The sequence below is a fragment of the Pongo abelii genome, chromosome 10 (assembly GCF_028885655.2).
Source record: "Pongo abelii isolate AG06213 chromosome 10, NHGRI_mPonAbe1-v2.0_pri, whole genome shotgun sequence".
Lineage (NCBI taxonomy): Eukaryota > Metazoa > Chordata > Mammalia > Primates > Hominidae > Pongo > Pongo abelii.
Genome location: NC_071995.2, coordinates 67,935,246 through 67,949,095, shown reverse-complemented (window position 1 = coordinate 67,949,095; position 13,850 = coordinate 67,935,246). Strand labels below are relative to the sequence as shown.

General features: G+C 41.0%; 1 protein-coding gene across 1 annotated transcript in view; it reads right to left on the bottom strand.

The window, feature by feature from the left end:
- MYRFL (myelin regulatory factor like) overlaps positions 1-13,850 on the bottom strand; it is a 122,851-nt gene that overhangs the window by 13,487 nt on the left and 95,514 nt on the right. The window contains exons 14-19 of the mRNA XM_009248027.3: positions 12,686-12,849; positions 11,684-11,747; positions 6,856-6,941; positions 2,946-3,020; positions 2,798-2,850; positions 2,502-2,681 (exon numbers count right to left, since the gene is read on the bottom strand). Coding sequence (XP_009246302.3) covers positions 2,502-2,681; positions 2,798-2,850; positions 2,946-3,020; positions 6,856-6,941; positions 11,684-11,747; positions 12,686-12,849 — 622 coding nt within the window. The remainder of the gene's footprint in view (positions 1-2,501; positions 2,682-2,797; positions 2,851-2,945; positions 3,021-6,855; positions 6,942-11,683; positions 11,748-12,685; positions 12,850-13,850) is intronic.

Below are 13,850 nucleotides of genomic sequence, written 5' to 3'. Positions count from 1 at the left end.
AACCTGTACAGCATGTTACTGTAAATACTGTTGGCAATTGTAACACAATGGTAAGTATTTGTGCATCTAAATATATCTAAATGTAGAAAAGGTATGTAAAAAATAAAGTATAAAAGACAAAAACTAGTCCACCTGCGTAGGGAATTTACCATGAATGGAGCTTACAGGGCTGGAAGTTGCTCTGAGTCAATCAGTGAGTGAGTGGTGAGTGAACCTGAAGGCCTGGGACACTACTGTAAACTTTATAAACACCATATATTTAGGCTATACTAATTTATTTTTAAAATTTTCTTTCTTCTAATTAACCTTAGCTTACTATAACTTTTTTACTTTATAAACTTCTAAATTTTAAAAAACTTTTTGACTCTTGTAATAACACTTAGCTTAAAACACAAACACATTGTAGAGCTGTACAAAGATATTTTCTTTCTTTATATTTTTATTTTATAAGCTTTTTCTATTTAAAAATTTGTTTTACTTTTAAACCTTTTCATTAAAAACCAAAGTACAAATATACACATTAGCCTGGCCTATACAAGGTCAGGATCATCAAGACGTTACCAGGCAATAAGAATTTTTCAGCTCAATTATTATCTTATGGGGCCACTAGTGTATATATGGTCAATTGTTGACTGAAACATCATTATGTGGCACATGACTATATTCCCTTGATGTGAACAGCTGGTTACTTCAGGAATGAACTTGTTCAGGGGTCAAGAAACCCTTGAAAATGAAGAGTGGACCAGTCTACGACCTCTTCCTATTCAGGATCTGTTATTAGTACATCTCTCATAGGTGAGATGGTCTCTTCTGAGGACTGCTTTGAGAAAAGAACATCAAGTGTCTCCAGCATGGGCTCCCAAGGTAAGAAAAGTATTTACCAGCCACAAGGTTCCATGTGCTTTCACAAGGTATAAAAACCTTGGGGATTTCTGTGATAGTTGTAGATTTTTTCATATTTAAAAATATTGAGAATAAGATGACTGAAATTAATTCCTTTCTTTAAAATGAAGCTTTTAGTTTTACTCTATAGTGATGCATCTGCTCCTAAGTTCAATCAAAAATAGTTTTCATGAGAAAAGCTCATTGCCTCCTATTGCTGTAGTGAAAGAACTCTCTGTGTCTCAGCTTCCCCACTGGAAAAAAAAATTGGGATAATAATAGCACCTCGCTTGTGGGCTTGTGAAGATTAAATGATTTACTCATGTAAACTACTTATGACAGTACCTTGCATAGAGTTATACCTCATTACAACATGATAATCATGATGATGATGACAACTTGTAAAAGTTATTTAACCAAGACTAGGATATGCAATAATGTCAAAAGGGAAAGGAAATTACATTGCACCCCAACATTTCAACCACTGACCATATTCTATGTAGGTCATTAGCACCACTTATAAGTATTCTGGTTCATCTTCTCCATACATGTTAGATCTGTTCTTCCCCATCCGTTTAAAAATTAGACATGACCAATGTGACGTGACTTGCTTTGGCCAATAAAGTATAAGCAGAGGTGATATGTGTTATACCTAGGTGGAAGCTTTAAGAGTCGGTACATAATTTGCCTTGCTCTTGTACCACTACTACGGAGACTGTGGAAATAATTATTGTGATGGAATCTTCATCAGCTGGACTTTAAATGACATGATGACCAAGAACTCTCATTTGATTCACATTTAATATATAGAGTGAGACAGAATTAAATTTTTGCCATAAGAAGCCACTGTTATTTAAGAGTTGTTGTTATGACAGTATCCTAACCAATAAGCCATAGTAATATGTATCCTTATTAGCATCATCATTAATATTACTATTTATTAATATGTATATATAGAATAAAATGTCTAAAAACAATAATAAATTAGTATGCATTTGGAAGACTTGTATGTAATCTTATGGATATGATTATACTTGCAGCCCTTGATTAAGTTTCTATACTTTTTTTTTACCATGAAAATTCTGTTACTTGAATAACATTGGTATGTGTGTATGTGTGTGTGTGTCCCTAGGAGGAAGAGGAAAAAGTTATTCTGAAAGTGGAATGCCAGTCTTGTGTTTTTCACTGCCTTAAATCTCACCCTGAACTCTAAATTAGAGTTTCCAAAGTCTCTTACATTTTGCCCTAGTCGGTTTAGGCAGAGAGCCCAGATACCACATCATTTTTTAAATTCTAAATGAGCCAAAAAAATCCACCCACGTGCATGTAATTACTTCACTTGTGCTACTATTACTCTCCTTGTTGGCAATGGACAAATGAAAACCTTTCACTTGGTGAAAATTATAAGTACTTGAATCAACCAAAATTTCATTCCTGGGCAAGGAACTCAATATTACAGATGATTGGCAGTTGTGTATTTGTGTTTTAAAGATTTTGCCACCCCAAATAGAAGCATGGAACCATTATCTGGAACCATTAATGACCATCTAAGTAAACTGTGACAAGAAAAACAACCTCAAGTTCAAAGCTCTAGTTGTTTCTCTTTGAACATCATTTACCTGACCATCGCCTCTGATGGAATTCCTTCTCCTCAGATTGTCTTTGCATAGGACTTGGAAAGACTTCTTTCATTCCCCGGATGGGGCAGCAATAAGTCTCCTGACATGGCAGGATTTCACAGAAAGTAATTTCAGGTACTTGTAAGGAGGCCAGTGTGGTTGCCAGGGATGTATTAGGTGCTGCAAGGCATTGGGCGGAGGGAGGGGAAGCAAGAAGGTTAACCTGAAAGGCTGGTTTCTTCTGTTGACAGTTCACTTGAAACCGGGTTTGAGGGTGAGGAATGTGAAGCCTTTACCTGAGGAGGAGGCTGTGGGCAGCAGAGCCGGCTCCTGAGAGCTTGTGATATTGCTGGAGAAAAAGAATGAAATGATTAATGAAAGAGGCCTGCAAAAATCCTTCTCTCCAGAGGAATTTTAGGCCAGAAAATTGAACTGAACTCTCACCTTGGAGGGAGATTTGGGACACGTCGGTCTTGATCTTTTAAGCTAAGTATATAAAGGGCAACTATCGTCAAAGCACTGTCAAAAAAAAAAAAATCATTATATGGCAGATTTATTTCCAGATATATCTCACACATCCAGCTGGCCAGAGATGTACTCTCACAGGCCACACAGATGGGAGCAGCGGGGAGGGGATGGCCACGGCTGACAGAAACACCATGGAAACCAGCACAGTTATGCTTTTCTGCCCTGGAGAGAAAAAGCCCTCAGCTTCCTGGAGCTCAGAGGCTCCTGGGGTATTCCACGCTGATGGATTTTTCCACACAGAGCAGCCCCCAGCCCTGGCAAGCTGTCTCAGAGGTGCCTGTCACTAGTGGAAGATTACAAGAGGAAGCATGTAAGTTGCTGGAGGCAACTACTCCTTGCAGGAAAGAATCAGAACACAGTTTGCATCCCACTGGTGGAGGGCATTGGCACTGTCGCATTGGGAGATGGAAGGCGGCACAGGTCTAGTCAGCTGTGGATGCCAAACCCTCTGGATGCTTCTCTGACATCTTCCTTCCGGCTGCCTGTCTTTTCAGAGCACAATACACTGAACAGGTCAGAGAAAGGAAAAGAACTGCAAGAAAGTATTTGTTTCCACACTGAGACTTCAAAATAATGAGGATGTCTTCTCCCCAATCATCGGAACTTATATAAATAAATGGAAGCTTTCCTTAAGAGTTCCGAGCCTCGGGAAGCTATTCCCAACAATCCTCATGCATCCAAATATTTAGTGTTCTCCTCTTTGGGGGACATCTTTAGAACCCTCTCACAAGTCACACAGAAAGTCTGCTGATGGCTTTACAGCTCCGTTTTGTGCTAGGCTTGAAAGAGTTACCTGTCTTGACTTCTTGCCAGTTTGACTTCACACCTGGTTCTCCATACTTGACTCCTCATTATTTTGCTTCCCATCAAAGGCGCTGGATTTACCATCATTAGGATACACAAAAAAACTGCGCCATATGTGCTTATAAAGAACAAATTCCCAAAGTGTTCTCAGCAGCAGCTGGTTGCTGCCCAGCAGGAACAGCCCTGCCTGGGAAAAGTGATGATGAACCCCAAAGATGCTGTCAGATAGAGTTTATAGTGTCATCGTGTCAACTGTTTGCTGTGGTCCAGTTAATAGAGGCAGGAGGCAGAGAAATCCTAGGCAGACAGGGTTGGGTCCCCAGTGAAACCCCACCTTCAAGCCAAAAACAGCCTGAAACCCACAGCCCAGAGTGAGAACTTCTATTCCTGTTTTCCCGCTCTCTCCCAAGTGGGTCTTTCTGAATAATGCCTTTCAACTAATCAAATGTTGCCTTTTCCAATACTACCTATGGCCTGCCGTGCCCCTATCCTGTGCCTATAAAAACACCAGACTCAGTCAGTAGAGACAGAGATAACCTGAATTTGGGGAAGAGATGACCTGACTTCAGGGAAGAGACAACCTGACTTCAGGGAAGACGACCTGAACTTTCTGTCCCTTTTTCAGCTCCCCTCTTTGCTGAGAGCTGTTTTGTTTTCTTTTCTTTTTTTTCTTTTTTTGAGATGGAGTCTCGCTCTGTGGCCCAGGCTGGAGAGCAGTGGCGCGATCTCGGCTTACTGCAAGCTCCGCCTCCCAGGTTCACGCCATTCTCCGGCCTCAGCCTCCCAAGTAGCTGAGACTACAGGCACCTGCCACCACGCCCAGCTAATTTTTTGTATTTTTAGTAGAGACAGGGTTTCACCGTGTTAGCCAGGATGGTCTCCATCTCCTGACCTCGTGATCTGCCCACCTCGGCCTCCCAAAGTGCTGAGATTACAGGCGTGAGCCACAGCCCCCAGCCGCTGAGAGCTGTTTTCTTTGCTCAATAAACTTCTCTGCTTTCATCACCCTTCAATCATCAGCATGACCTCATTCTTCTCAGGCGCTGGACAAGAGCTTGGGACTCACCGAGCATGGGTACCCAGAAAGGCTGTATCATTGGCCCTTTGCCCTTACCATGGAGGGCAGCTGCCCCATGTGACAAAACCAGGGGTCAACTGAGCTGCTAACACTCTGCTGTTCATTGGGCTGCAGATGGCAGAGCTAAAAGCACTAATTAGCACACTAACACCCCCTCTGGGGCTTCAGGGTCCCAGGCACCCTTACCAGGGCACTGCCCCATTTCCCTTGGGGTAACATGCCTGGACTGGCCATGAGCCCTGCATGGAGCTTGCTCCTGTATCAGCACCTGGAGTGGCCGACCAAACCCTGCACTCACTCTCTCATGTGCTCCCACTCAGCTGAGCACAGCAGGCCAAGTAGACGGGGCACCACTGCTGTGAGTCCAGCAAAAAGGCTGAGAAAAGTCCTGTGTCACAGTCTCCCCTTCTTTGTTCTCCTACCTCTCCCACTCTCCATCTTCCCATTCCAATTCTAAAATACTCTTTATGACTTGTGTCCAGCATCTGCCTCAACGCATAGCCCAGAAAACTTCTAGGACCATATAATGAAATGGACATCTGTTCCATTCTTTGGGGGCAAACCCTGGTTTTGACCCTACTCAGGTATACCACAGGCCAGAAGGAAGATAATAAACCCAATACCTACCATCTACAGTCTTAGTGGTAAACAATATTGGAAATAATAAGATCTAATAAGCATGTTTAAAAAGCAGTCTCTTTACCTTACAATTAGACTTCTTATAACTTTTCCACCAGGCTGGGAATCTGTGTCTCTAGAGAATGCTAAGTATGTCCACTAAGATAGAGGTTCACACTCTCCTGAGTTGGGAATCCCAGTAGGAAAAGACAGGCACACTTGGGAGAATAAGAAAAGTGCAAAGGTTTCTAATGGGAATTCTAGGTAGTGGTGTCAAATACTTGGGTATCTCCCTACAGTGGGCCGTAGCAAGTCAAAAGCAAAAACACTAAGGAACAAGAAGGGCATAGATAAAGCTACACTATCTTCTGTAGCTAGGACGCTGCTTTAGGTCAAGGAACTGGAAGCACCTTGAGACCACAGCTTGCTTTGCCCCTGAGAATAACTGTCTCCCCTAAGACGGGCCCCAGAAGCCAGTCCTTTCCCATGCTAACAAAGCATTTTTTGAGTGACAGATAAATACCCTTTCACCATATGAATAGTCAGACTAAGAAAAAAACAGGTGCACTCAAAGGCCCAGAGAAGACAGGAAAGAGAACACAGCAAGATGACCAGATCTCAAAGGCCCAGTGTGGTGGGGGAGGGGAATCATAGCAGCAGAAGCCTAGAGGCCTGAGAAAGGGCCCTGCATTCTAGCAAAGGCTGCCTCCCGCCTTTGCGGGCTGCAGAGGAGGGATGGTGTCAAAAGTTGACCAATTTGCATAGCAAATAATGCTGTCCTCACTGTATTTGCTTGGTTTAACTGCTTAGTAGATTTGGCTACAATTCCATCACATGGTATATCTTGGTGTCCCTTTGGTGAAAAGTCTTCACTGAAGAACCCAGAAAAGTTACCATAAATATGAGCGACCAGGGGAGAGCGGATTATACTTGATTTCCTATTTACTTCTTTCTCCAAGGTCAACAGAAAAGAAAACAGAGTTTGAGAAAACTCTTTGTTTGCAAAGCTAAGAAAGACACACACACACACAAACACACACACACACACACACACACACACACGAAAGGCACAGTTTGCTGCTAAACATGGCAGTTAATTGAAAAAAAATCATGTCACATTTAAGGCAGAAAGCCTGTGCTTTTTTCTTCAAAATAAGAGTTTTCAAAAAGGGTTCCCTCATTTCTATGCTATCAGAGTTCAGTGTCTAGTTTAAAGGGCTTCTTGTCTTCAAAGTAAACAGGCCAGTCCCCAGTTCACATGTGATAAAAGAAACATGGGAAGGAACAAAAGAGCTTGACATGGCATAACAGTGAACTTTTTCTTACCAAAATGCCATCACAGCAATCAGAGTTATAACCAAGGTCTGGAAAACCCAATTAGGACACGCCTGTCTTTTTCCTGAAAGATAAACCTATAAAAAGGTTCAGTAATGAGCAGTGATAAATTAGCAACTCTAACTGTGAGAAGGGAGCCTGGAGAATTGCTCCCAGCAGGGGTATTTGCTGCTCTCTTGGGATAGTTTGAGTGCTTGCCTCAATTTACATCTCTTTCCTCCTCCCTGCCTCTCTGAAAACAACATTCTTTCAAAGTCTATCTCAAGTACCTCCCTTTCCTTGAAATTCCAAGCTACAGCAATCTCCCTTTTCCCAGACATCCTGCAGACAATGATCTTTGCCATTCATTGGGCACTTATCTTTGCAGTTTTATGAGAAACGGGGACCTGAGATGAGATGTTGTCAGACCACAGATGTCCATCTCTTTGAGTAGGATACTTTTGAAAATCAAAAGATCTTCAAGACATGAAGAGATGAATTCCAATGGAATGATTTCAGGTATCATGACAAATGACGACAAAGGTTTTTATAGAATGAAATCCCACTAAACACTTCTTAAAATTATAACACCAGTATATATTCAATTTGTCACCTGTATATACAGATATCTCTGCGCCTGTGTCTTATTTATTCTCATATTCATTCAACAATATTTATTGAGCAGTATTACGTACAACGCTATAGGTGACATGAAAATTAGTAAATTATAGTCTCCAGGATGTGAATGAGACAAAACTTTAGGACTGATACATATTGGCATAAAAACTTGCATATGGGGAACAGGCCAAGAGCTGCAGAATAACAGCTGTGGAATTGCTGGGGAATCTGGCTGAAGAGATAGAAGTTTTCTGCCCACTTAAATGAGGTGCTACTTAAATATGAGTTTCCTATAAATACAATAAGGAGTATTATATCTGCTCGCTCCTGGGGATATGGGATAGAGTCATGCTTTGGGTTATTAGGGTATTAGAATAAGGTAGTAATAGTTTTAAATCGGTTCTTGGTTTAATTTATTGGGTAGAATAAGCTAATTTTAAATTGGTTCTTGGTTTAATTTATTGGGCTAGTTATCTGACTAAAGCAAATGTTCTTCAATGTAACATAGGGTAGGGGCATAGGATTCACTATACCATTTTTACCGAGTACACAGACCCTTACGGCTATTGTAACTGAGTCATCTCTAAGTACAGCTGGAAGCTGCTCTGACGACCAAGAAGTCAATGGTTTATACTGTTCTGAGGTCTCACAGAAACTGTTCGGAGGACATCTTAACAGTGTACTGCACAGAGAAGACACTCGGTGAAATTTGTTGAATTGACTGGAATTAAATAGGATTAGTCTCAGGATAAGTGCTTTCCCTTTCAACCTACCCCCACAGCTGCTGAATTATTTTAAGTCTCCATGCTTTTCCTCAAAATCCTTTGACCTAATATAGAGAAATGGCCTAAGACCTGGAGTCAGACTTAGAGTTGAGTCTTCAAGTTATCTAAATGTTATTGATCCTCATTTTCTTTATCAGTAAAATAGGAATAATAAAATAATGCCTGCCTACTTTTTGGCGTTATTAGGCATATCCAATGAACAGTGTAATGGCTCTCAAATTAAGGTGTGCATAGAATTACTATGGTGCTTGAGAAAACCCTAAATGCCCTAAATGTAAAATTCTGATTCAATAGGTTTTATTTGGGGGCGAGTAGGGGCTGGGAACCTGTAAGAGGTAGGACAATAAAAAGTATTTATCCATGTTCTTTTTTTTTTTTTCTTAGATAGGGTCTTGCTCTGTCACCAAGGCTGGAGTGCAATGGCATAATTTTGCCTCACTGCAGCCTCTACCACCTGGGCTCAAGCGATCCTCCCACCGCAGCCTCCCTAGTAACTGCAACTATAGCCACCAAACCCAGTTAATTTTTTAATTTTTTGTAGCTATGGGGTCTCACTGTGTTGTCCAGGCTAGTCTTGAACTCCTGGGCTCAAGTGATCCACCCACTATGGCCTCCCAAAGTATTAGGATTACAAGCGTGAGCCACCATGCCCAGCCGTCTTCATTCTTTCCCTTTCCCTCTCCTCCTCCAAATAGTCAGTGAATTCTTATTTGAACCCTGGGGAGCTTCCTATCTCATCCTGAGTCCTACGTATAGCGAGAATGACCCACCTACCTCTTGCAGGTGGAGAAAGAGAGGGAAAAAAGAGGAATCTTACTGACTGAATGAAAGCTACATCAGGAGACTTCAATCTTCCTCCAGAATGAACACCATCTTGGCCAGCATTGGGAGCTGTGTGGAAGTAAAGGCAGGGCCCAGCCAGGCTTCTTACCATCTGGTAAGACCCACTAACTGCTCAGAGCATCAATTTGCTCATTAACAAGACCCCCACCCTACCCCAGAATACCACTCCCCACTCACACACAAGCATTTCCATGACCCACAGAGTCCCCAAGGAACAGAGGACAACTAGGAGATGGGTGGTGGCATGGAAGGAAAAGTCAACCTCACAGGAAGAGCTCAGATCTCTTAGCAGGTCAGCACAGAGGGAGCAAGCACTTTGGTTATTTGTATTTTATTGAGCTCCCTGGACAAGTGTGAAATGAGATTCACTAAAATATTGAGTTTGAACACATTAATAACAAACTATTATGCAGCACTTTCTATGTGCCATGCACCCTTCTAAGTGCTTTACATATATCAATTTAATCCTCACAATAATCCTCTACAACCCTATGAAGCAAGTACCTTTATCAATCCCATTTTAAAAATAGGGAAAATGAGACATGGGAAGGCTAAGTTTCACTCAAGATCACACAGCTAATGAATCACACAGCCAGAAATTTGAACCCCACAAAAATTGGCTCCAGAATCTATGCTCTTAACCACAATGCTATGCTGCCTTCTTTTTACTATCTGTTTTTGAAGAAAGGAAATTATACAACTTAGATATTGTTATTATTCAAAATGACTTCATGGCTTCTTTATTTTCAGCCTTATCTTCCATTATCTTCCCTAAACAACTCCCACCTAATCCTTCAAGGAAGCCAGTTCTAGCCACCAGACTTCCATTTATGCCATTCCATCTATAACTTCTCCTTCAATTTCATTGCTGTCTAGCCAAAGCTTACTCCTCCTTTAAGGCTCAACTCTCATAAACCTCCTGACACTCTGAGCCTCTGCAGCATTGATGACATCCAGGTACAACTGTTCTTTGTATTTTTTTCCAATCTTCCCTGGCTACAATGCAATTCCTTAGAAGAGACCTGACTCATCCTTTCTGCCTCCCACAAGCCCTCTACAGTGACAGCAAGAGGTCTCTGAGTTGAACGGGTGCTCTTTAAGGCCTATATGAGTCCCTGACCCTGGGACCACACCCCAGCTTACACCCCACCCACATACCCAAGACACTGAGCCACTTAATGTTTTTTAATTTAAGTTGTCATACTTCTGGGAATATTTTCATACTGGGCTCTCCACTCATGTATTCATTTGATAAATATTTCTTGAGTGCCTACTATGTGCTAGTCCCTAGTGATATGAGAGTGAGGAAGGCAGACACAGGGCCGGCTCTCATGGGCCATATATTCTAGTTAATATTCTGAGATAACTGCAAAATAAAGAGAATCTCTTATTTTGCAAGATGGGAGCTACAGAGATTGCAGGTGACCAAACTGCACCTATCAGGGCTGCCATGGATGTGGATACCATTCTCTCTGTCCCACTGAAAGCTGTTTAGTCCAAAGGGTACGTTTCATACATTCGTGTTTTGTGTTTATTGAGTAACCTACTATGTGCTGAGTGCTGTGCAAAGAGCTTTAGCTCCCTTAATCCTAACTTAAATCCCATTGACAATCTTTGTAAATACTGTAATTGTCCCTATTTCCCAGTGTGGTTGAGTAACTTGCCCCAGAGCACTTCTACATATATTTTTACCTGGGTATTTGTGTTTGTCAATACACTAAAGAGCTTGTCAGCTGCATAATACTTTACTTGTTTTTAGTAGAAGAATTTTGAACTCTTTCTGAATCCTTTTAGAATAATTCAACACAGTACAGCATGAGGAGCAGAGAGTAAACTGAGGCAGTGGCACAAGCATCAAGTCAACCTTTAATAGGGTGTCATTTAAGGTCATGGATATCTTCCCCAGGGAAGGGCCACCTTTGGGCCACTGCTGGATCAGAGCGAGCAAGCTGAGTTTTGTAGCTACTTACAAAGTGCTGCTAGAAAGGCTGTATTGCAGCTTCTCCCTTACTGATATTTCTCTGTGATGGAGAGGGTGTCCTTCAAATTAACAAATGATTAACCTTAGCCTTAACTATAAATACTATCCTACTTAATAAATGCTTTCTTTATTCACTAATAAAACCATCACATTTTAACCTTTGCCAGCAAGTGAATACCTATTCTTCCATTTGCATATTTAGTACTAAATATCAAAGGGAAAAGAGGGATTTGAGGATTAACTAAAGTCCCTTTGGGATCTCCTAAAGCCAAAGATAAGGGGGTGGGGGTCAAGGCATGTACATAGATCTGACAGCACAAGGCCATCTGTATGCCGAGGCTACTGACTTTCGCCTGAAGGGGACAACATAAACAAAAACTTGCAGATAATAATTCTGAGATTGATATATTCTGTACTCATTTCTCTAAACTTTGCTTTTAAAAGCCATTTAATATCTACTAGAGGGCTAATATTTAAACACATATAGTACATAAGGATGCAAACTAGGGATTTTCTCAACAAATAAATGAGAAAAAAAATTCTTGACTGATTTCTCTAAAGACTTTTTAAGTAGAAAACATCATTTCCTTTCATTATAAATTTGTCTATTTACCTTGTTGTTTTTTTTATGAACGGCCCTTCTTGGAGAAGATGCACTAATGGCTCTGCTAGATTTGCTTTAAAAGAGAGAGAAAATTGGTTACTATTCAAATACCTCTCCAGGAGATATATGACAAAGGCCCAGGCTGTCACTAACATAGCAATATGACTTTCTTTTGCAATACAGTGATATTTTGAAAACAAAAAGTCATGGCAATTGAGAGTTCCTTTCTTGAAAAGGAACTTTAGTAAATATAACTGAATGAATTAAACATTGTATTTCTCTTTTTCTCAAAACTAAACCCCAGGAAATGTGCAATTACCTTCTTAAGCAATTAAAAAAAAATAACAAACAGTTTTCCCCCTAAGGACCAAACATGGTTTTCTAAATTTAGAAATGACCACTTCTCCTCATTAAAGGAGAAGCCACCCTTATGCTAAAATTTAGCACTTCCTATAACAACTGCTACTAAACAGATGTCTCATGGTTTTTTTCCACTTTTAAAACAGCAACAGGGCCAGGCGTGGTGGCTCACACCTGTAATCCCAGCAATTTGGGAGGCCGAGGTGGGTGGAACACTTGAGGTCAGGAGTTCAAGACCAGCCTGGCCAACATGGTGAAACCCTGTCTCTACTAAAAATACAAAAATTAGCCAGGCATGGTGGCAGGCACCTGTAATCCCAGCTACTCAGGAGGTTGAGGCAGGAGAATCCCTTGAACCTAGGAGAAGGAGGTTGCAGTGAGCCAAGATCACGCCATTGCAGTCCAGCTTGGACAACAACAGCAAAACTTAGGCTCAAAAAAAAAAAAAAAAAAAAAACGGCAACAGAAAAAATAAGAAAGTTATCACATAAGACAATTGTGCTCCAAAATATTCTAAAAGAAAAATGCAGACTTCATTATCAAAAAGTAGCGGTTGCTGTTTGATCAAAAAGACCATTTAGATTGATCTTATTCTGGAAAGAGCTCACTCTCCTTTCCCCAAATTTCTATGGCAATCCTGGCTGCATGTACCTGATTGTGCTTGCTTCACTGGCTGATGACTTCCAACTACTGAGCCGCTTTAGCCGGGCCAGCTTTCTGTTCCATATTTCTAACTCTTCTATTCTTTCCTCAAGGTTGTTAGTTAGTTTGCACAGTTGCTTCACTGCACCTACATTTTCCATAAAGATCTGGTCCTAAAAGGGAAAAATCAAACAGAGTGCATAAATTAACAATTTGAGATCACTACAAAGCTGTCCACAGCCCATTCAAAGACAGCTGGATTATACCGTTGAAAATGGTTACAGACACACACATCTTCAAGTTCATTCAAGATAAATCTGGAGAGGTTTGAAACTGAACACGGTCTTGCTAAACTGCTGGCTGTGTAGTAAACTGCTGCTGTTCAATTTCCAATAAAATGAAAATATGACCTTGTAACTCAAAAATGGAGCTGAAGGACATTGGCAAATCTGGAATTGAAAGATTTATTTTCAATGGCCATTATTCCATATTTAAAATTCTGAGGCAGGAGAATCGCTTGAACCCCAGGAGGCGGAGGTTGCAGTGAGCTGAGATCGTGCCATTGCACTCCAACCTGGGAAACAAGAGTGAAACTCCATCTCAAAAAAAAAAAAAAAAAAAAGAAGAAAAAAGAAAGTCAGAACAGGCTTCTGAATGTTGAATTGTCTGTTCATCACCAAAATTCCTAGAAAATGACTCTAGTTCTCCCTAGTAAAATACGCATCAAATTGCTCATGTGAGGGAAGAAGGAACAAAGACCTGGGCTTTTCTCTGAGTTCTGTCACCTACTAGAAGTGAGACTCCAGACAAAATGCAGTAACTTCTCTGTGCTTCCATTTCTTCATCTATAAATGAGAAGATAATTATTGAGGTGTCAATATCTGCTTCAATATCCAATGAACTATTGTATACTGCTTATATTGTAGCCTAACTAAAAAAAAAAGCAATCTTTTTTTAAAGCACATATTTCTCCCTCTTCACAGAATGTCACTGACACATCAGAAAAAGAAAGGGGAGACCAACAAAACCCAGAGAGTCCAGGCCATCCTCTTCCCCACCCACACACTTCAGTTGTCATATGAACACATATGCCCATTTCTCAGCCATAACCAAAAGCCTGAAAAGCTCTTATTCACTCACATCCCAACCCCATGACCTCTCCTCCTATCTTTCT